Here is a 23,152-nt window from a genome sequence, read left to right on the forward strand (position 1 = left end):
TCCGCAGGGAGAAGTGGGCGAGGGAGCGGAGGCTCCTTCGAACGGAAGAGGCTTGGAACGAGCTTTCTACAAAAGCGGCCCCCAAGTGCAAATGAGGGGCCGGGAAGGATGGCGGCGACGACCCAAGACGGGACCCCCTCTGCTCTTCGCACCGTCTGATCCACTCAGCGGTCCGGCCGAGGGAGCCCCCGCCTGGGCCAAAGGAGGGAAGGGACTCGCCCGCCGGGCTGCTGCTTCTCGCCGCGCACCAGCCCCGCGCAGACCTGAAGGAGCCGGACCGGGCGCTCCCCCGGGTTGGCCGCAACCCGCTGCCGCGCTCTGCACGCGCGCAGAGGCACCGGGCGCCAGGTGGAAGGCTGGCGGTGCAAGCCAGCAGGGGGCAGCCGAGAGCCGCCCGGCCTCCGGCCCGACGCCGGTGCCCTGCCGCACAAGCGGCCACTTGCCGCCGCCGCCCGCCTGCAGCAGCCCGGCCGCTCCGGGGCCGCCGCCATGACCATCAGCGCGCTCCGCCCGGGGGGCAGCCCGCGCCTGCAGCTGCCCTGCCTGGCCAAGGTGGGTGGGGGCGGGCGGGGGGCGTCGGAGGTTGCCTTGGGTCTCCGCCAGCCCCGGGGGCGGCGGGGAGGGGGTGGGGAGCCCCGGGTCCCCCCGCTGCCCCTCCGGGAGCCAGGGGGTCTGGGTCTGAGCGGCTGCCGCCCCGCAGATGGAGCGCGTGGTGCTGAGCATGCAGGACCCGGACATGGGCATCAAGCTGCGCAGTCAACGCCTCCTGCTCACGGTCATCCCGCACGCCATGACCGGTGAGTGAGTCTCCCCCGAGGGGGCGCCCCGCCGCCCCTCCGGCGCCGCTTCGCCTTCCCGGCAGCGCGCCTCCCGCGGGGATCTCGGCGGCGGCGGCGGCTGCGCAAAGCTGCCTCTGGATGGATGGGAGGGCCGGTCGGAGCCCCGCCGGGGCGCCCCAGCAATGACGGGGCCGGTGGGGGCGGGCGGCGCCGGGCTCCCTGCTGACCGGGGGGGGCCTCGCTCTCCCCGCAGGATACGACATCGTGGAGTGGCTCCTCCAGAAATACGGCCTCTCGGAAGAGGGTGAGTCGCCGCTGCGCAAAGCCTCTGCCGCGCCCCGCGGAGCTGCTGGAGGGCGCGGCGGCGGGCGGGCTGATGTGCCGGGGGGCGGGCAGGGGGCGGCTGGGCGGGGGGCTCTCACGACCCTCATCCTTCCCGCAGAGTCCCTGCACCTGGGCAAGCTGATCGTGAAGCACGGCTACATCTACCCGCTGAAGGAGCCGCGCAGCCTCGCCCTGCGCGTCGACGAGACGCCCTATCGCTTCCAGGTGGGTCGGCCAGCATCTCTGGGGAGGGAGGCAGGAGGAGGAGGAGGAGGGCGGTCCTTCTCTCAGGCTGGGGGGCGCAGAGTCTCCGTCTGCATAGGGCAGCCCCCTGCCAGGAGGGCCTTGGGGGTGGAGCAGCGCGGCCTCTGGGGGCCAAAGGGGCTTGGCTGGATCTTGCCCCGCTCCCCCCAATCAGGCCGGGCCGGGTTAAGATCTCTAGAGGCCCTAAGCGCTTGGAAGATTTGGCTGCCCCCACAGATATTGTTACAGGAAAGTCCGAGGGCTCTCTCTTGGACAAATGAAGACACCGACCAGAGCAATTCAGAGCAAAACAGCAGCCAGTAGGCTCGGTCTTTATTTAAGAAAAGACTGTCGCGACAGGACTCCCACCGCCCACGAAGTGAAGCAAGATGGAAGCCCCGAACAAAGGAAGACCCTAACTTTTATTAGTTGCTAATCCCCAAAGCTACACCCCCCAGAATTACATCATATTTACATCATGATTACATTAAAGTTAGGAGGAGTCGAGGAGGGGCTTCACAGGTAATCTGAGTGCCCTGACACCTGGCCGGGGTCTCCTCTCCCCTCCCCACATGAGTCATTTTAAAGACAAAAGAGAAGGGCGAAGTTTCCTGCCCCCTGAGGGGAATCCGGTCAGAGTCCTTTGTGAAAGTCCGTGCGGAATACACTAAAAGATGCAAGTTATTGTGTCACAGATAGCCTTCTGTCTGAGCCCATCACGATGGTAATCAAGGTTATCACGTCCGCCGCAGAGTACGTGACCGCTCGGTCGAAGGATTATGGTTGCCATGTGTCAGGTTACCCCCCTTTGATAGTCCTTGTAATATGTAGTCAAATAAAAGTGGTCCGATGAAAATCCGATGTACGGCTGATTTTTGGTGAATTTATAAAGAGTATGGTCCTTGAAGTTCAAAGTACTTTCACTTTTCGGAAGCAACTTGCTACATTTTGATTAGATCAGTCACGGTCAATTGAACTCGGAAACATTGTATTGAGAGCTGTCAAAAGGGGAGGGAACAGACGCTTGCGGCTTGCAGTACCAGCGTGGCCGCCGCAAGGGGCGCTGTTTGATAATGGTGATTGGCTGAGGCTGCCGCTGTTTGACCTAAAGTTCAGGCGCCCGGTCTACTCACAGTAAAAATAGAGCGAAGCGGAGCGCTATGGCGAAAGACTGTCGGTCGAGCGCTTCCTTATCTACGGAAGGCTTTTAAGAGATGACCCTCTAAAAGGGCATCTCTAGGGTCAGGGAGGGGGATGCGTGTATGTGTGTGGTGCTTGTGCAGTACACGTGTAAATGAGGGGGGGGGGTGTGATTTCCGGCGACAGTTCCCCCCTTCGGAGATAAGATTGCGAAGGTAGGAAAACCGCGCAATCCTTCTCTCCGTATAATCAATAAAAGTCTGACATGTCATACCTAGAATCCAGATTTTGGAAGTTCTTCAGGGGTCCCATTTCGATGGGAGTCGCCTGGGTTCCTGGTACTGGCAGTCTGTGGGCAGTAGCTGATAGTGGGCGAAGAGTCGGAAGGCAAGAGCCGCAGGTCTGACAGCACATCGGGAAGCAGTGGATTGCGCAGCAGAAGACAGCAATGCAGATGGTCACAGTGATGAGGATCAGGAGTCCGTTCCCTAGGAGTTGTTTTATCCAACCTGACCCAGGCAGCCAGCTCCACAGCTGAGTATCTGACAGTCCTTCATGTTGGATGTCTTTAAGCTCATCCGTTAGTTTATGGATGTTGTTAAGGTGTCCAGTGATATTAAGGGTTTGATCGGACACGTGTGTGCAGCACTCGGTTCCGACGAGGGCACAAACGCCTCCGGTCGAGGCAAGAACGTAGTCCAAAGCAAGGCGGTTCTGTATCGCGGTCTGCCTGACTTCCGTCAATTCTGTCAGGATAGATTGAGTAGCCGCATTGGACTCTTCCATGAAAGTTAGTAGGATGTCCGTTAATTTAAGGATATCGACGTGATTGGAGCCGGCTCCATACGCAGGAAAGAGAGCCCGGCCATAAGTTTCACTATTGGCTGCTACGTCGGAGAGTTGCGATAAGTCCTTTGCCCTCTTATTGCGTTTTCTCCCGGGGGGTAGGTTTTGTGTGACCCGGACCCCAGGTAGGATGAGGCCAAGGTAACAAGTGCCGCGGGAGTGGGGACTGGCCCATACATAGCCGCGGTGGCCACAAACCCAGAACAGCCCTTGTAAACACGAGTCTATGCGGCCAGTGAGGAAAGCACGGAAGAAACATTGGGAGACCGGGGAAGGGCTCCAGGGGTCAGGTAAGTTCATTACGCGTTTCCATGCAGACGTTAAACTGGGGTGGATAGAGGGGTTGTTCTGGTGCCATAGGGTAATCCTTCCGTTTAAAGTAATGTCAATGGTGTACTTACAAGTACTATCACCGATAACTTTGTCATTCCCGCTGAACTTCCGGCAAAGGTCACCTGTTGTGGGCCCAGTTAGATAGATGTATTGGTAAGTCAAGTTCACGGCAGTCAGGTTCCAGGATTGTACGTCAGCGGAGAGATGTTGTTGCAGGGTGAGGGGTACTCCAAGAAATGGTATGCCACTGTGGAGGTGTGCAGGAGCATTGGCACAAATCCAACACTCATTGGTTGTCGTCTGTTTAGCTATTTGAGAGATCAGTTTCACATAGGTGTTGGAATGCCAAGTGGACAAAAAGTCATTATTGTTGGGGTTTTCAGATATTGACAGTTCCCCCCTTTGTCGAGGTGCGGTACCGGCGGGGTGGAGGGGGTCTTGGCGGAGTAGGTATGTGAGGTTTGTGGTGAGACCCCCACATCTTTGGGGTCCAGTAGTGTCCCATTCTGCTGGAGGTGTAACGGAGTGATGCCAGCCTTCAAGGTACGCTTTCCCGTCCCAACCGGAAGCGAATCCGATGTCCCAGACGCAGCAGTACCTTCGGAGGCAAACTCCTTGGAGGATGGTTTGGCGTGGGGTGGTATCCACTCTTTGACAGTAAAACCCATGAATTAGGCGGTCTGTGGGGTGATTCCGGTCAGTATAAACTGATTCAGTACCCCCGTTGTCTAGAAGTGTCCAGTTCAGAGTTTGTTTGGGTGTACCATCAGAAAAGAGTACGTAAGAACCATTGAGGCAGCGGGCTCGGTTCCAAGGGCCATCTCTGGTGAGGATGAGTTTGCCCAGTGGCATGTAAGAGGGGGAGCGAATAAAAAGTTCCCAAGTTTGGTGAGCAGCGAGGGTCGGTAATATGGCATGTCGAAGGAGAACGCGGGTTTCGGGTAGGCAGAACTCAAAATCCCCCAGGCGGTCCGGTGTCCCTCTTTTCACCATGTCAACAATTCCGAAGTCCAGATATTTGTATTCCATTTGTAATCCTGGGCAGGAGCCGTGTGTGGTTATGGGGTGTTGGGAGAGAGTAGAAGTAAGAGAAAGGACGAGCAGAGTGGGTATGGTATTTGCCATTGCGAATAGAGGGTGTCGTTAGGCTGTGGAGCTGTCAAACGGAGCTGTCAGACTGTAGAGCTGTCAAATGCGGAGCTGTCAAACGGAGCTGTCAAACTGCAGAGCTGTCAAATGCGGAGCTGTCAAATCGAGCTGTCAAACTGTAGAGCTGTCAAATGCGGAGCTGTCAAACGGAGCTGTCAAACTGCAGAGCTGTCAAATGCGGAGCTGTCAAATCGAGCTGTCAAACTGTAGAGCTGTCAAACGCGGACGTCTGTTCTACGGAGTTTGAGTCGAATAGGGGGTCGGTTGTTCTGGTCGGCTGATGTGATTAGTTCGGAGGTCCAATGGGCTGATGTGTCAGGTCCGGTCTGTTGGGCCCGGTTCGTACCCCGATCTGGTCCGGTCTGTTGGGCTCGATTCGTGCCCCGATCTGGTCCGGTCTGTTGGGCTCGATTCGTGCCCCGATCTGGTCCGGTCTGTTGGGCTCGATTCGTGCCCCGATCTGGTCCGGTCTGTTGGTCCTCCTCGGTGCCGGTGTCGTCGTCTGTTGGGCGCGCTGGTGTGTCGTAGGGCGAGTCGTCTGCTGTGGGTTCGGGTGGTGATGCGGGTTTGCAGCGGGTGTGGTGCAACCAGGCTGTTTTTTCTGCTACCTTAACAGAAGTTGGAGTGGTTAAAAGTACCTGGTAGGGGCCCTCCCAATTGGGCTGCAAGGGTACCTTATGGTAAGTCTTCACTAGTATCCAATCCCCTGGTTGATACGAGTGAATGTTTTCATCAAGGGGAATATTTTGGCTGGAGGCAGCGTATCGGTGTAAAAGAGTGAGTTGTTTCTGGAGTTGTATTACATAGCTAGTTAACTCTGTCTCTCCAACCTCTAGTTCTGATGTTGGAAATTGGGTATTATATACTGGGGATGGTCTTCCGAATAGTAATTCATAGGGAGATAATTTGAGGTTTCCACGAGGGCATGCTCTTAAATTGTGGAGTACTAGTGGAATGGCATTAACCCATTTGATACCAGAGTCCTTACAAAGTTTTCCTAGCTGAGATTTAAGCTGTTGGTTCATTCTTTCTACTTGCCCGGAGGAGGGCGGATGGTATGGAGTATGTAGCTTCCATTTAATTCCGAGGGCGTTTGCAACCTGTTGGATTATTTCTGATGTGAAGTGGGAACCCCTGTCGCTGTCTATGTGTCGGGGAACTCCGAAGCGGGGTATGATTTCTTGTAATAGGATCTTTGCAACAATGTGGGCAGTAGCTCTACGAGTAGGGAAGCACTCTACCCACCCAGTCAACTGGTCGATAATTACGAGAGCATGTTTGTTGCCGAGACAAGGGGGTAAGTCTATGAAATCTACTTGAAGACTTTCAAATGGGACAAAAGCCCATGGTCTTGCCCCTGGTGGGCATCTGGCAGTATGTTTCGGATTAAAGCTCTGGCAAGTATGGCAATTCTTTACGGCAGTTTTAGCGGCTAGAGCAAGCCCTGGGGCGTACCAACAGCGTTGTATGGTGTCTATAAGTTTGTCTCTGCCCCAGTGGGTACGTTGGTGCAGGATTCTCAAGTGTTTGGGTACCCATAGTCTGGGCATTATGAGTCTTTTATCCGGGAAATACCAAACGTCATTTTCCAAGTGGGCTCCTTGTTCTATCCATCCTTTAATCTCCTCTGGGGTCGCAGTTTTGTACATTTCTGTGAAATCCACGTCTGATAAGACTTGTGGTCCTTGGAACTCATTATCTGTCGGGGGGGGCTGGAGGGCTGCCTCCTGGGCTGCGCTGTCAGCCCGTTGGTTCCCTCTAGAGACTGGGTCCCTGCCTTTCGTATGTGCTTTGCAATGTACCACTGCAATAGCTGCCGGAAGGTGTATTGAGTTCATGAGGCGCTGTACTAGGGAGGCGTGTGCAATTTGCGTTCCTGCTGTAGTTAAAAAACCTCTCTGTAACCAGATTTGCCCGGTAGCATGCACCAACCCGAAACAATATTTCGAATCGGTGTAGATAGTGATCCTTCGTCCTGCTCCTAATTCACAAGCTCTGATCAGGGCGATAAGTTCTGCCGCTTGTGCACTATATTTTGCATTGATCGGTCGAGCCTCCAGGGTCTCACTATCGGTGACTATGGCATATCCACTTTTCCGTACCCCTCCTATAACCTTGGAGCTCCCGTCAGTATACATGATGAGATCTGGTTCAGGTAAAGGGAGGTAATCAAGATCCTCTCGTGGTTTCTCTACATGGCGGACTATTTGAGAGCAGTCGTGATGTGGGGTGCCATCGTCAGGGAGGGGCAGAAGGGTTGCGGGGTTGAGCGAATTTACTCTTTTTATGGTGACGTTTGAAGGACTGAGAAGGATGGCCTCGTATCTGTTTAATCGTTGTATCGTAAAACGTTGGCATCCTTGTAGGCTAAGGAGAGTAGCAACAGCATGGGGGACGTTGACAGTTAGGTCGTGTCCCAGGACAGTTTCTTGTGCCTTCTCTAGGAGCAGGGCTGCGGCTGCCACGGCTCTAAGGCATCCTACATTTCCTAGTACAGTGGTGTCTAGTTGAAGGCTGTAATAAGCGACAGGCCTATTCTTCCCTTGGAAGGGTTGTGTTAGGACGCCTGAAGCTACTCCCTTATTCTCATGCACAAATAGAGAAAAAGGTAGTCTATAATCTGGGAGTCCGAGTGCAGGGGAGGACCGCAGTTCTTTCTTAATAGATTCGAAGGCTTCAAGTGCCTCTGCTGACCACTGCAGCTGGTCTGGGGCATTGTCGTGTGTCATTGCTGTAAGGGGGCGGGTGAATTCCCCGTAGCGCGGAATCCATGCTCGGCAGAATCCACTCATTCCGATGAAACCCCGGAGTTGCCTTTTAGTTTTTGGTAGGGGTAATTTGGTTATTGCCTCAATTCTGTCTGTGGTCAGCGCACGGGTGCCCTCTCCTAGCATGTGGCCAAGATATTTCACCTCTTTCTTACAATATTGTATCTTTTTCGGGGATACCTTGTGTCCCTTCTGTGCTAGTAAGTTTAGGAGAGTTATAGTGTCCTTTTTGCAGGATTCTAGATCCTTACCACAGAGTAAAATGTCATCAACATAGAGTCTCAGGGCTGAGCCTCCTGGCAGAGTCACGTCTGATAGATCTTGGTGTAATATAGATGAGAAGATTGCTGGAGACTCTACATATCCTTGGGGCAGTCGAGTCCAGGTTAACTGCCCTGTTTGCCAGGTGAAAGCAAAGAGGAATTGGCTTTCTGGGTCTACGGGGATGCTGAAGAAGGCAGAACATAGATCTATGACAGAGTAGACCACAGTTCCTTCTGGGATGGTGCTTAGGAGGTGGTGTGGGTTGGCGACTACTGCGTGTCGGGGTATAACAAAAGAATTGACGAGCCTGAGATCCTGGACGAGGCGCCATTTGACAGGATTTGTATTGGGCTTTTTGACGGGAAGTAGAGGGGTGTTGCAGGGAGAGGCGCATGGGACTAAAACTCCCATCCTCAGGAATTCATCGATCATCGGGGCCAATCCGTCTATTGCGTCTGGAGGAAGGGGGTATTGCTTAGTACATGGGAAGGGTAGATCCTTTCTGTAGTTAATCTTGACTGGCACCGCGGACTTTAAGAGTCCAACAGAGGTTGATTCGGTTCCCCATAGGGAGGGGGAGACACCTTCTAACAATTCGGGCGGAAGATCAATTGTGGTGGTATGGGCTTCCTGTAGGACTCCTTGGAAATTGAAGATGGATTCATTTGGCATATGTAAGAAAATGCCTTCTTGGCCACATTGTATGGTGGCGTTTAATTTACAGAGCAGATCCCTCCCCAAGAGATTGACGGGGCTAGATGTCAATAAGAAGGTATGTTTAACAGATAGCGGTCCGACAGAAACTTTTGCAGGTCTGGAGAGAGGGCAGTTCCGAGGGATTCCATCCAGTCCCATTACGGTTCTGGTTTCTTCCCCGGGGGTTAAATGGCTATTGGTGAGGGTGGAGTAGGTGGCACCCGTGTCCAAAAGGCAATCGTAGGACTGTCCGTCGATTTGCATTGTGCAGATTGGGTCGGAAGAGGATAGTTGTAGAACGGGACAAAGAAAAGAGAAAGAGGCGGGATCTGCATCTAATTGTCAATGTTCTTGGTATTCCTCCATCACCATTTCATGAGTTGGGTTCGTGGGACGGTTACCGTGTTTGAAGGGATTTGTGACGTCGTGAGGTGGGTTCCGAGGCCGTGGCTGTGAGGGTGCTGAGTAGGGTTGTGTTTGCGCTTGGGGTCGGTTTGGTTCGTGTGGAGAGGAAGGTTCCCTAGGTCTGGGATAGGTGGTTTCCCTGTACTCTGACCTGTATGGCTTCGGATTTCTAAACTCTGCCCTCCTGGCTCCTATCAGAAGAGGACAGTATCTTTTTATGTGCCCTACTTCATCACAGTGGAAGCAGACACGGTCGTCAGGTAAATCTGATTTTCCTAGCTTAAATTTCTCTTTGGGTGTAGGGATCCCGGCTGCATAGGCTAACACCCGGGGAGAGTCGGATTTTAGATCCTTCTTCTTCCGTTCATCTCTTGAGTTGAATACAGACTTCGCGATGGAAAGGATTTCGTTTATAGTTTTTCCATCATACCCAAGATGAGAGTTTAATGCCTTTCGGATGTCGGCATTGGCCTGATCCTTGAAGAATCCTTTGACTATTACCTCATGCTGTGGGCTTTCTGGGTCTATTCCACCCCAGGTCTTAATAGCAGAAACTAGTCTTGAGTAATAGTCGGAAGGATGTTCATCAGGTCCTTGAAGGACGGCTTGGACTTTGGTCCAATTTACGGTTCGCTGTCCCGCAGCTTTAATACCATCTAGGATGGCCTTCTTAAAAATTTTTAGACCCCATATGCCGTTGTCTGTGTTATAGTCCCAGTCAGGATCATTGATTAACGTCTGAGCGGTCAGTGGGGACATCGAGGCGGGACGATTTGGTTGGTAATCTTCTCGGGTTAAAGCTTCCCCCGCCTTTGCTAGTATTTCTCTCTTTTCTGCCTCATTGAATAGGGCCCCAAGCAACATATGCACATCTGCCCAGGTGGGGTTGTGAGTGGAGAAAATGGTGGCCACCTGGCGGTGGCATTTGTCAGGGTCGTCACGTAGGGAGGGCATCTTGTCGGACCAATTCATTAAGTCCGAAGTAAGGAAGGGTTGATGAGTAAATACCATGCGGGGTGGGTCTCCTACTCTGGCCGGGGGTATAGGTAATGCTCGCAGAGGGAAGGCACCTTCTATTTCTCCGTTTTGCAAATTATCCCTGTTTCTAGTTCTACTGGAGACGGGTCCCTCTCTTCCTTCGTTTAGAAATTGCCCATTGAGTAAGGGTCCAAGATCCAAGCTTACTTGGTCTCCTTCTAGGTTTGATGTGCTTGAAGAAGGGTGGGGCGGCGATGTATTGGATGTACTTTGGGAAAGGGCAGCAGCGGTGGCGGGCTGGTTTGCTACACCTTCTCTCAGTCCTGCGCCTCCCCCGCTAGTTCCTGTTCTGTCCCCTGCCCCGGGTCCTGGCGGTCGGGGGGCTCGTGGTTCCGGGTAGTAGAAAGGAACAAGGGTCCTATCCAACTGCTCCTCCTGGGCTCTAATCTCATCATATGGGGGAGGTCCGGTTGGTTTTAGAACAGGCATTTGATGGGCAACTTGAGCTTGCAGCCGTTGAAACACTACACGGGCTTCTATGAAAATGTTTAAATAGTATAGTTGTTGGGGCCTCTCGTCAGCTAGATAGGATTTAAGAGCTTGTATCTTTACGAGATTAAAAGAGCCGTGGGGTGGCCACCTGGAGGTTGGTTCTAGGTGGTGGGTAAAAGCGACCCAGAAGATGTTGCAAAGGTCCTTTAGCTTGGACTTTGAGAGTCCCTTCCTTCCCCTCAATCCTTTCCAGTTTTGGAGGACGAATTGAAGAGGGGTATCAGAGTCCTCCCTGGAGTGGAAAGGCTCCACGGAAGCCTTGTCACTGGGAGGAGTCAGGTCTGAATGCTTGGTAGCCTGAGCTCCCATCTCTCCTTCTTATTTATCTATTTCTGTTAACAGAGTTCGTTAAAGACAGTGGGGTTGAACACACACACACACAAGGAGGACGGACAATGGGGGAAAAGAAAGAGAAAACGGAAGAGAAGATTCCTTCAGTAACCAAAGTATCCTGAACCAACACAAATTTCTCTCATTCATAAATCACGAACTAATCCCTGAAGATCTCAAACTTGAACGGAAAACCTAAACCACGGGTCTCTCTGCCCGGAAAACCTAAACCACGGGTCTCTCTGCCCGGAAAACCTAAACCACGGGTCTCTCTGCCCGGAAAACCTAAACCACGGGTCTCTCTGCCCGGAAAACCTAAACCACGGGTCTCTCTGCCCGGAAAACCTAAACCACGGGTCTCTCTGCCCGGAAACCTGAACCACAGTACTGTTTACAAGACTAATCCTAGTGTGGGGCCCCAATTGTGAACCTCCCCTCTACCCTCCACAACAGCCTCCTGCCTAGCCTTTGGATTAAGTTCGGATTCCTTACTGAACGCCTGCGCAGTGCAGTGCCAGATCAGGACCCGAGAAAACAAAGTTTTGAAAGGAAGCAAATGACCTTGCGTTCTCACGTACACGGGTCATCCCTAACAAAGGTCGCCGTGCAGGAGGGGCGGCTTCATTTGCATAAATAGGGACAGTAAGAAAGGGTTTGTACGGACGCCTCTAGACGACTCCGAGAGAGGACGTCAGGGAAACAATAAGTACCACGTTTTTTCCCGGCCACGCTCCGAGGGGAAAAACGGGGGAGAAAAGGATAGAGAGATTCGTAGGGGACGCCTCTGGCCGACTCCGAAAGAGGGCATCAGAAAACAATAAGCACCACGTTTTCCCTGGCCACACTCCGAAAGGGAAAACGGAGAGAGAAAGAGAAAGAGAGATTCAAGATTTAGGTGTGATGTTGGAAATAAAGAGAAAGATTTGGCTGTTGTGGAGATGTTACCTTCCACCCTCCTCCCAATGTATCTTATTCAGAACCATACTCACGTCCGTTGATGTCCCTCGTAGATCCCGGGATCCTTTTCCTTGGCCGGCTTTACCTCGCCTTTGCTCTCTCTGGTTGGGCTTCTGGTGACGGTTGATTACCGCCCACAAAGAGGATGCAGGGAGAGGAAAAAGGATCCCCGGGCAAATGTTGCCCAGTGGCGCCCGATCCCCTCTATCTCCCCTCTCACCTTTGCAGGAGAACCAAGTGTCCCTGAGCACGGTCGCCAAAACTGTTACAGGAAAGTCCGAGGGCTCTCTCTTGGACAAATGAAGACACCGACCAGAGCAATTCAGAGCAAAACAGCAGCCAGTAGGCTCGGTCTTTATTTAAGAAAAGACTGTCGCGACAGGACTCCCACCGCCCACGAAGTGAAGCAAGATGGAAGCCCCGAACAAAGGAAGACCCTAACTTTTATTAGTTGCTAATCCCCAAAGCTACACCCCCCAGAATTACATCATATTTACATCATGATTACATTAAAGTTAGGAGGAGTCGAGGAGGGGCTTCACAGGTAATCTGAGTGCCCTGACACCTGGCCGGGGTCTCCTCTCCCCTCCCCACATGAGTCATTTTAAAGACAAAAGAGAAGGGCGAAGTTTCCTGCCCCCTGAGGGGAATCCGGTCAGAGTCCTTTGTGAAAGTCCGTGCGGAATACACTAAAAGATGCAAGTTATTGTGTCACAGATAGCCTTCTGTCTGAGCCCATCACGATGGTAATCAAGGTTATCACGTCCGCCGCAGAGTACGTGACCGCTCGGTCGAAGGATTATGGTTGCCATGTGTCAGGTTACCCCCCTTTGATAGTCCTTGTAATATGTAGTCAAATAAAAGTGGTCCGATGAAAATCCGATGTACGGCTGATTTTTGGTGAATTTATAAAGAGTATGGTCCTTGAAGTTCAAAGTACTTTCACTTTTCGGAAGCAACTTGCTACATTTTGATTAGATCAGTCACGGTCAATTGAACTCGGAAACATTGTATTGAGAGCTGTCAAAAGGGGAGGGAACAGACGCTTGCGGCTTGCAGTACCAGCGTGGCCGCCGCAAGGGGCGCTGTTTGATAATGGTGATTGGCTGAGGCTGCCGCTGTTTGACCTAAAGTTCAGGCGCCCGGTCTACTCACAGTAAAAATAGAGCGAAGCGGAGCGCTATGGCGAAAGACTGTCGGTCGAGCGCTTCCTTATCTACGGAAGGCTTTTAAGAGATGACCCTCTAAAAGGGCATCTCTAGGGTCAGGGAGGGGGATGCGTGTATGTGTGTGGTGCTTGTGCAGTACACGTGTAAATGAGGGGGGGGGGTGTGATTTCCGGCGACAATATCTAATTCAAAATATAAACTATAATGAACTGCAGAATAGATTTTTGTTTTTCGAAATGAAACAAAACCTACAGTCAGATGGAAAAAGTATTTATTTTTATATACTTTATTTACATTTTTTTTTTGGGGGGGAGGGAATCCCATACCTTTTCGAACTTCAAAGTCTGTGGTAAATCCGGCCGTGGGAGATGTCTGTGGTGCCCTCTTTCGATGATGCCCTTGGCAGGTGCTGCTTTCGGTTCATAGTTAATCCGGCCTCTCTCTCTGCGCTCCACAGACCCCCTATTTCTGGATGAGCACCAAGTGGCCAGCGACAGACCTGGATTATGGTGAGAACCACTTCTCTGCCCCCCTCAAGAGCTCAGGGAGTCCCCGGAGACCTCTGGGCAGCTTGACCCCAGGCAGTGGGGGAACCCCCAACCAGGTTCCCTGGACAATGACAGACCCTCCCTTTTCCAGCCATCTACCTGGCCAAGAAGAACATCCGTAAGCAGGGAGAGCTCATTGAGCATGAGAAGGTAAAGGGGGGCATGTGGGTGGGGGCAGGGGGGAGGGGGGAGTGCAGCCCCCTCTTCATGCTTCCTGGCTCCCCTCTTCTGGAATGACGGTATCCCCTGCAGGAAGATTACAGCCAGCTGCACAAAAGGATCAACCACACCTGGGACTTTGTCGTTATGCAGGCCAGAGAGCAGCTCCGGTGAGTTTGTGGGGGGCAGGAGGAAGTGGCAGCCATGTGGGACATGGGGCTGAGAAGCCAGAGGCCCTGAAGCTCCCTCCCTCTCCTCTTGACCCCCCAGGGCAGCCAAGCAGCGGCGGAAGGGCGACCGGATCGTCATCGAGTGCCAGGAACAGGCCTACTGGCTCGTCAACAGGCCCCCGGTGAGGCGGGGAAGGGGAGGCAGCCCAGCCTGAGAGAGGCTGCTGCCCCACTGTTCTCCTTACTTGCAGGGCCACATGGGGGGCAGGGGCTGTGTGCTGCTGTCAGCCAGCCACGCCCACCAGCCCCAGCTTCATGGCTGAGCTGGGATTTGAACTCGCATCCCTCCACTACCAGTCCATCTCTCAGAAGGACACCAGAAGAGGCCTGTAGCCGGACTGCACCAAAGGCCCTTCTAGGCCAGGCAGATGCCCCCTAAGAAGCCCACAAGCGCAGAGCTGTCTTTCCCATAGGGCTTAGTGGTGCATTGCGCCAGGGTGCCACCCTCTCGGGCACCCCAGCGAGTGGGGGGAGCTGTGTGGCTTTCCCCGCGGCCTCCCTTTTCCCTGCATGCCCGCCAGCTGCGCCCCACCAACCATATGGCCGGTGTGCATGCAGCTTCCCTCCCAAGCCTCTGTGGGGATTGCTCTCCTGCAGCGGCACGGGGGAGAGTTCTGCCCCCCCAATGGCTGGCAGTGCGCAGCTACGGCCACCCCAACACTATCCATGGTAATTTGGGGGCGCTGGGCAGATATTTGCACCCCGGTGCCGCATCTGCTAAAGACGGCCCTGCACAAGTGGGGCATGAGCTGAACAGCGTGACCCCTAGCAACTAGTGTTTAGGGGCAGACTGGCATCTGGGTCCAGGGCAGAGGAGGCCCCTCCATGACCCCTCTCACCCCAGGAGGCAGGCCAAGGGTTTATCCTGCACCCCCAGGGCGCCTCCAGGTTGGTGGCAGAGTGGGAACTTGGAGCCCCGCTTGCCCGGGCGCTGGGTGGGCATCCCGCTCTGGGAGGGAAGGGTAAAATCCAGCCTCTTTCTCCTGCTTGCAGCCTGGCAGCCTGAACGTGATGGAGGGAGGGCCGGAGAGGAGGAACTGCCAGAGCACCAGAGTCCAGCTGGTGAGTGCAGGAGGGGGGGTGGTGGTGGATCTGGGGGGGCAGTGGGGAGAGATGGGCACACGGCTGGGCCACCCTTGCCCTGGGCTCTGTGCCCCAGACCTCCCTGGGCAGCTGCTGCAGCTGCATCAGAGCCTCTGGCATGGCTTGCTGGCTCCCAGCACCTGCCTCTTGTTCCCCCATGGTGGGGGGCACCTTCTGTGCCAGCCTTACCGCCTGCTTTCACCTGGTGGTAGAGTTATGCCTGCCTTTGGCTTCCTTGCAAGGGGCTCTCTCTGTTCCCTGCTCCTCCACTGCAGTGGGTGAGTTGCCCGGCCCAGGGTGGGGCTGGCAAACCCCACCTGTGCCTGGCCCCACTGCGGGTTCCCCTTTGGTGAGGACGTGCCTCTGTGCTGACTTTTCTCTTTCTGGAAGGTGCCTGTCGCCCTGGCTCCCTTCGCCCCCTCGGCAGCCCCCCCCCCGGCTTTGCAGATTATATTAATATTATTCATACTTCACCTTTTTCCCTAATGGGACTGAAGGCGGTTCACAGATACAAATAAGAACTGGTATAAACCTGGCCGGGGGGCAGGGGGTGGGCAGGAATTGTTAAAAAACAATTAAACATTGATAGAAGTAAAACAGTATACCGTATCGGCTCGAATATAAGTCACACCTTTAAAATTCAAGGGGGAAAAAAGAAAAATGCCTAAATATAAGCCGCTCCCTTAAAATTCCACAGGTGCTCACACCCGTTCCCTTTTACAGTATGTCTGTCTCAGCAGCGATATCACAAAAAAAGTCAGTTTTTGATTGGCCATGAATTTAAGCCGCACTTTAACTTCGGAATTTGGGGGAAAACAACGGAATGTAAATGGGTAAAATTGATGGTAACTGCAGCCAGACAGGTTATAGCGAGTAATTGGAAAAATGCAGAAGTTGGGGGTGAACCAATGGAGGAAAAAAATTGAATATTATAATTTTAGAATATCTAACTGTGAAGATACACAGAATGAAAGGGTTTATGTCAGTGAGAAAGAGGAGGATAGGTTTGAGAATATATTGAATTATTTGGGTAGGTTTGAACAATTGGGCAATTAAAATGTTAAAAGTTAAATAAACCTTGTGGATGGAGGAGTGTTAACGTATATAAAATTGTACATATACTTGATTTGAATATGTTATTATTGATTATGTATACCCAATGCACCAACTGCCTGGGGGGGTTTCACTGTTTGTGTTTTGGTATATATATATATGGGCCGATACAGTACATATAATAAATTCTATTAAAACCCTGCAAATAATGGCAATAGCAGCAGCCAGCAGCAGCCTCTTCCTCAAAAGCAGACAGTTCCCCCAAACCTGAGGGAGCAAGGAGGACAGTGAGGAGGGAGCCAGCTGGGCTTCCCTAGGCAGGGAGTTCCAAAGTTGCCTGGGAGGAGCCACCACCAAGAAGGCCCTCCTTGCATCCCCACCAAGAAGGGCTGCGGGGGGGGGGGACAACAATGATGACTGAGGGAAGGGCCTCCCCCTTTGTGTGCGGACTGCCCCCCTCGTCCCTATGCTGGGGGGGGGGGTCGGGCTGCGTCCGTCTCTCTGTCTCACATTGCTCTGTCTGCCTGTGCTCCCCCTCCCTCCTGACCACTGGGGTGTGTTTTCTTCTCTTCTGTCTGCCGCTTTGTCCGTCTGTCCGTCCACGTAAGTCACTAACACGGCCATGTAACTAACTCGCTGTTTGCCGCTGGGATGGGGGGGCGGGGGCTCAGCTTGCTGGTGGGTGGAAGGGTCCCTTAGCCCCATTCTGCCTTTTGAGTGGGTGGGAGGAGGGGGCCCCCATCGGGAGAGGTCTGAGCCTGGCGCTTTGCCCTCTTGCTTCAACTCTGGACATCTCTAGTTAAAGGGAGTTGGGGGGAAGGGAAAGGCCAGGGGGGGGAGCAGCAACCCTGGAGTCTGACCCTCTCTGAGAAGATAAGGGGGGGCAGCGAGGCAAAGGCAGCCCCTGAGATTTGCTCACCTCTTTCTACCCCTTTCCCTTTCCAGGAAAAGAACATGGATTATTACAAACGGGAGGTGAGTTTATTGGGGGGGGGGGGCTGAAGGGATACAGGAATCACAGAATTGTAGAGTTGGAAGGGACCCCCAGGGTCTCCTTGTCCCACCCCCTGCAATGCAGGAATCTCAGCTAAAGCATCCCTGACATTCAACCTCTGCTTAAAATCTCCAAGGAAGGGGAGCTGAACACCTTCAGAATCCCCTTGTAACTTGAAGCCATTCTCTTGGGTCCTACCCTACAGAGCAGGAGAAAACAAGCTGGCTCTATCTTCCAGAGGACAGTAGTAGTAGTAGTAGTAGTAGTAGTAGTAGTAATAATAAAATTATTCTTTAACCCCGCCCATCTGGCTGGGTTTCCACAGCCACTGTGGGCGGCTCCCAACAGAATATTCAAAATAGAATCAAACATTAAAAACTTCCTTAAACCAGGCTGCCTTCAGATGTCATCTGAAAGTCAGATAGTTGTTTATTTCCTTGACATCTGATGGGAAGGCATTCCACATGGCGGGCGCCACCACCAAGAAGGCCCTCTGCCTGGTTCCCTCTAACTTCACTTCTCGCAGGGAGGGAACCGCCAGAAGACCCTCGGATCTGGACCTCAGTGTCCGGGCTGAGCGATGGGGGTGGAGACGCCGTGTTCCAGACTCGGTCTGGGGAACATGGGAGGGTTTCGTTTCCTTCCTAGTTTGCCCAGTCAGGCCTGCGGCTCCTTCTGGGGGTCGGGGAGAGACCCTCCTTACCTCTTGAAGGGTTAATGTGGGAGGCAGGTTGGTCAAGTTCTTGGTGGGCCAAGAGCAACGCAGGTCAAGATCCGGAGGTGCCCTTTCCTGCCTCCCTTGAGGCTGCTGCTGAGATGCCTTGGGCCAGCTGGAGTGAGTGGGTGGGTGGGGGTTGCAGGCAGCTCCTTGACCCCCCCCCCGTTCTCTTGGACGCAGATCCGCTACTGCCACGCCGCCATGGGCAGGACAAGGGTCAAGTCTTCCGTCTGCCTGGAAGGGTGAGTGGCAGCGGCAGGACTGCCAGCTGGCCAGGGGCTTCCAGGGGCAGGTGGGGCTCACCTGGGTTTCTGCAGGTGGAACAACAACGGGCCCAGCTGGTGGCACCCACGGGTCACTTTCCCCCAGGAGGACGAGGAACCAGGAAGGAGCGATCTTTGGGCTCCTTCAGTGAACCAGCTACAAATCCACCTCACACTTGCCTCATCCAGGCCACATTTTGCTAGCTGTGATTCCAGTCCTCAGGCTTACAATCTAAAAGGCAGGGGGCAAGGGGGGTGGGGGGGAGGATAATGACCAGGGCCAGATTGAGGTTTGATGAGGCCCTAGTAATGGGGCCCTTGATATGTCCAGCTGTCCTTTGTCAACAACAATTTGTCGCTGTTGTTTTGTGTTGAATATAATGCTATATGGTAATTTATGGACCTCATAGGTATCTAAAATAGGGACGCGGGTGGCGTTGTGTGTTAAACCACAGAGCCTAGGACTTGCCGATCAGAAGGTCGGCGGTTCGAATCCCAGCGACGGGGTGAGCTCCCATTGCTCTTTCCCAGCTCCTGCCCACCTAGCAGTTCGAAAGCACGTCAAAGTGCAAGTAGATAAATAGGTACCGCTGTGGTGGGAAGGTAAACGGTGTTTCCGTGCGCTGCTCTGGTTTGCCAGAAGCGGCTTAGTCATGCTGGCCACATGACCCTGAAGATGTATGCTGGCTCCCTCGGCCAATAAAGCGAGATGAGCACTGCAACCCCAGAGTCAGGGGTCCCTTTACCTTTACCTAGGTATCTAAAGCCATTTGCACATGCAGAATGTAGGCACCCTATATATAGAAAGGAGCAAAGTAGTGATATTTTAGGGAGCAGGCTAGCCCGTGACTTACATCACAGGAGCCTACACAACACAAAACACTCTGGCTGTATGTAGGTTTTATTTTATTTGTTTTTTATCTTATATTTTGGAATTGTACATCCAGTTTTTTCCTCTTTAATTTTTTTGGGGGCCCCCAAGAGTGGGGCTCTAGCTCTAGCTTGTTTAGCTTATGATAATGATTGAGAGGCGGGGGGGGGGGAGCAGGGTTCTGCCCATTCCTTGGTTCCACAGCCTTACTGGGTGATGTGAGTTGCCTATTTCATACGTGTTTCTTCTTTGGGGGGGGGGGTCCTTGCATCTCTCTGCCTGTTACTCCCAGAGTGGGCTTAGCCCCTTTGCTGTACCTGGCAGCAGAGAAGGCCCCCACCGACTCCCCACCCCCCACTCCTGCTGCCTCTGCAGGTACCTCAAGTTCAATGAGCAATATGTGCCGCACGATCCCATCATGTCCGGCTGCCTCCCCAGTAATCCCTGGATCACAGACGACACCACCTACTGGGCCATGAACGCCCCCACGTAAGTGCATCGCCCCCAATTGGTGGAGGCGCCTCCGATGCCTGCCCGGCCCCCTCCTTGCCAGCGTCTGTGCTGTGCCCCCCTTGCCTGCCTTCCCTCCACCTCTCTCTTTGGGGAAAGGCCCCTTGGCTTTCAGGGGTCCCTCAGGGCTTGCATTACACCCTGCCCCCCCCCCCGCTTGCCTGCAGGGTGACAGCCCCCACCAAGCTGCGAGTGGAGCGCTGGAGCTTTGGCTTCAGTGAGCTGGTCGGGGACAGCCTGGGCCGGGTGCAGCTCCTGGAGTTCCTCAAGAAGGAGTTCAGCGGTAGGTCCAGCTTTAATAATAATAATAATAATAATAATAATAATAATAATAATAATTTTATTTATACCCCACCCATCTGGATGGGTTTCCCCAGCCACTCTGGATGGCTTCCAACAAAATATTAAAAATGCAATAAAACATCAGACATTAAAAACGTCCCTAAACAAGACTGCCTTTAGATGCCTTCTAAAAGTCAGAGAGTTGTTTATTTCTTTGACATCTGATGGGCAGGCGCCACCACCGAGAAGGCCCTCTGCCTGGTTCCCTGTAACTTGGCTTCTCTCAGGGAGGGGACCGCCAGAAGGCCCTCTGCACTGGACCTCAGTGTCCGGGCAGAACGATGGGGGTGGAGATGCTCCTTCAGGTATATAGGGCTGAAGCCATTTAGGGCTTTCAAGGTCAACACCAACACATTGATTTCTGCTCGGAAATGTACTTTTGCTTCTGGGGAGCGCAAGACCAACTTGCCCCCACATCGTCCTTTCCCTCTGGGGCCCTCCATGCTGCTGCCGCCTCTTCAGCTTCTTCTCCCTCTCTCCTCTTCCTTTCCTGCTTCTCCAGCCGAGAACCTGAGCTTCTGGGAGGCCTGCGAAGAGCTGCGCTATGGAGAGCAGGCCCGGATCGAGGAGATCGTGGACTCCATCTACCAGTAAGCGCCTTGCTCTCCTCCCCTCGCTGGTTCCTGCAGGCCTGGCCTGCATGGCCAGCCCAAGGCGTTTTGCTGCCCGAAGCCGAGGGCAAGAAGCAACCTCCTACCCGTCCCGTTCCATGAGCGAAATCTCCGCAGACCCTTGGATCTTGTTTCTGCCTCCTCTGCTGCACCCCAAAAGGCAGCGGCTGAGTTTAGTGGGTGCAGGACGGGTTGCAAAGCACTCGCCCACCCAGAGCTCCCTGCGCTTGCTGGTCTTCAATCTTGGCCACATGAGGTAGCTGCCTCATGGTAGGGCCAGCCCAGGATGGCCTCTCACCATAGGGGACTCCAATGGAGCAGTTTGGCACTTCTCCAGAGCCTTCGCCTCTCCCTTCCTCCCAGCCCCAGAGGAACCTGGACCTCCAAGCCAGGCTGGGTTTCCCAGACCCCACACAGGCGCTTCTGTTCGGTTCCCACCTGTAGTGTTCCCAAAGCAAGGAAGGATTGGACTCTGATTAATAAAATACACAGGAGGCTTGACCAGCCAGACTCTGGGAGGGGTGCCAATAATAATAATAATAATAATCCTCTTCACCCCTCGGCCCAGGTCGTTTTATGCACAAAAGAACTTTTTGCGCAGTGTCCGTAAGAACCAATCAGATTTCCTCTGAGCATTTCAAAAACCCCATGTGGGGACAAAGTTAAAAGTTAAAACTACACAGAAACTATTTCCTACCTGAGCATGCATAGTGGTCCCGAGTAAATAAAATAGGAATAAAAGGAGGAATGCATTCAGCAAAACCCCGGAGGTCATAAACAGGAGAGGCAGGATTTACCATCTCCTTGTGAGCTCTCTTCCTGGCCCTTAAGATCTATCTAAAGATTAAACTACATCAAAGTAACCTATTAACCTATTATGTACTGAGGATGCCTGATGAAGCAACTGGCCTGTGTTTCAGAATGCCTATACGTGCCTGTCAGGTGTAGAGAAAGCAAATGGCAGAGGTGGAGAGGCCTGGGGGATTTGATCAGAAACTATTGACAATGAATCAAACCCAGTCAACACAATGCTTTCATCGTGGACACAATGGCTTGCTTCATTTTTCATGATTCCTCATAGCAATCCCACCCAGTGGCGTAGCGTGGGGGCTGCAGGGGGGCCCGGCCGCACCGGGCGCAACATCTGGGGGGTAGGGTTAGGGTGCGCAAATCCACGGGTTAGGGGGTGCAAATCATTTGCCTTGCCCCGGGTGCTGACAACCCACACTACGCCACTGATCACACCTGACCCCCCACACTCTGGATATTTGCACCCCTGCACCCACCTATGCCAGGAGCTCTCTGCCCCCTGCCCAGGCCAAGGCAGCTCTTGCTCCCTCCAGGCAGTTCCTGGCCCCCGGAGCCACCCGCTGGGTGAACATCGACAGCAAGACGATGGAGAGGACTCTGGAAGGCATTAAGACCCCCCACCGCTACGTCATGGATGACGCCCAAATGCACATCTACATGCTGATGAAGAAGGTGCGGAGCAATCCTGGGGGTGGGTGCTCAGGGCTGGGGCTGCCTTGGCCATTGTCGCCCCCCCAGTCACCCCAGAGCTCTTCCCCTTCCCTGCTAGGACTCCTACCCTCGCTTCCTGAAGTCCGATCTCTACAAGAACCTGCTGGCGGAGGCTGTCATCCCCCCGGAGACAAAGAAGCGGTGAGCGGATGGGGAGGGGGCCCGCAAGTGCCCCCCACTTCAGGGAGGGTGCTGGCGGTGGGGCTGGCGGGGGGGGGGGGAGATTGCCTCTCTGCAGTGTCAGACCGGACCCTTCCTCTCCCCCCGCAGGGTCTTTCCTTTCATGCGGAAGCAGCGCCACTCCAGCCCCAGCCCCGCTCTGCCGCCCCCCCAGGGGGACCACGAGGCAAAGGCTGAAGACAAGAGCAAAGTGGGGCCGCCCGCCCCGGTGGAGGAGGGGGGCGAAGAGGACGGCGGCACCTAGGACCCCCCCAATTCCCCTTGCCATCCACACACAGGCAGGAGACGGGCCTGCCTTTGCCCCCCCTAGACAAGCACTGCTGACTCGCCTGAACGTCCCTCGACTGATGCTCATAACTGACCTTCCTGTATCCCCCCCCCACTGGAAAGAAGCCATATGATGCAGGAGCCCAGCACAGACGCATCACCTCCTCTGCCTTATCTGCTTCTTGGAGCACAGCCCCCCCCCACTGTCTTGCCTCAGGAATTGCCCCCCTCCCTGCCTAGAGCCCCCACCTGCTCCCAGCCCCCCTCCTTCAGCTGAGCAGCGTTCCTTGCCCCCCTCCCTCCATGCACAACTGACTCAGGCTGTCCCTAAAACCCCAGAGGTGGAAGGCCTTGTGTGTGCCCCCCCCACCCACGGGTCCTCCGGTGGTTTGCGAGGGATGCCACCCCTGACCAGGCCTCCAGATGGGTCCCAGAGCAGGGTGGGGGTGTCCTTTGCTCCCGCAGCTGCCCGAGGGGAGGGGGCAGTGCAAGGCCAGAAGGGCCGGACTTTCTTCTGCTCTGCGCCCCCCCCCCGCACCCACTCAGCCCTCCAGATGTCTTCCAGCACCTGTCCGGTGTGTGAAGGAGGTTGCAGCTGCTGCAAGATCTGTTCTGCAAAGATGGAATCCAATAAAAACCCGTAGGAACAGCAGAGCTGTCTGGGGGCTGCTCAGTTTTTCTTCCTTTCTCCACCCAAAGAACTGGGGGCGGGGGGGGGGCATTTGCAGTCAACAGGGAGAAAGGGGTGGGGGTGGGGGCCAGGGGAGCAAAGGCTTCTCATTCTGGAACCTCTGGGGTGTCTTTCCTTCCCCAAAGGGGGTGGTGGGGGTTTGAGCAGAGGGAGGGGGCAGCCATGTGTGGGGCAGGGA

The 23,152-nt window shown here is 54.1% G+C and overlaps 2 protein-coding genes across 5 annotated transcripts in view; one reads left to right on the forward strand and one right to left on the reverse strand.

Moving 5' to 3' along the window:
- The window catches only part of LOC310831319 (cytoglobin-1-like), a 108,672-nt gene that overhangs the window by 82,097 nt on the left and 3,423 nt on the right, over positions 1-23,152 (reverse strand). The window lies entirely within an intron of this gene.
- Positions 466-22,937, forward strand: RGS11 (regulator of G protein signaling 11). Of its 4 annotated transcripts, none has more exons than XM_083711981.1 (17): positions 466-552; positions 701-797; positions 1,033-1,083; positions 1,222-1,328; positions 13,391-13,442; positions 13,573-13,631; positions 13,734-13,810; positions 13,911-13,992; positions 14,864-14,932; positions 16,952-16,981; positions 17,899-17,960; positions 19,228-19,341; positions 19,530-19,645; positions 20,207-20,294; positions 21,659-21,797; positions 21,895-21,977; positions 22,107-22,937. In XM_083711981.1, the coding sequence occupies exons 1-17, from the start codon at positions 490-492 to the stop codon at positions 22,258-22,260; spliced, it is 1,443 nt and encodes a 480-aa protein (XP_083568107.1). In that variant the 5' UTR covers positions 466-489; the 3' UTR covers positions 22,261-22,937. The 4 variants fall into 4 exon arrangements, with proteins under 4 accessions (XP_083568107.1, XP_083568108.1, XP_083568105.1 ...); XM_083711982.1 differs by having other exon boundaries at positions 16,958-16,981; XM_083711979.1 differs by having other exon boundaries at positions 1,033-1,328.

Source organism: Podarcis gaigeae, assembly GCF_964106915.1.
Source record: "Podarcis gaigeae genome assembly, chromosome: 14".
NCBI classification, from domain to species: Eukaryota; Metazoa; Chordata; class Lepidosauria; order Squamata; family Lacertidae; genus Podarcis; species Podarcis gaigeae.

Excerpts from the sequence above, each read along its gene's own strand:
- RGS11 (XM_083711979.1), top strand. The coding sequence starts at position 490 with ATGACCATCAGCGCGCTCCGCCCGGGGGGCAGCCCGCGCCTGCAGCTG. Across the intron at positions 13,443-13,572 it reads AGCGACAGACCTGGATTATG|CCATCTACCTGGCCAAGAAG; the intron begins GTGAGAACCACT and ends TCCCTTTTCCAG. Across the intron at positions 13,811-13,910 it reads CAGGCCAGAGAGCAGCTCCG|GGCAGCCAAGCAGCGGCGGA; the intron begins GTGAGTTTGTGG and ends TTGACCCCCCAG.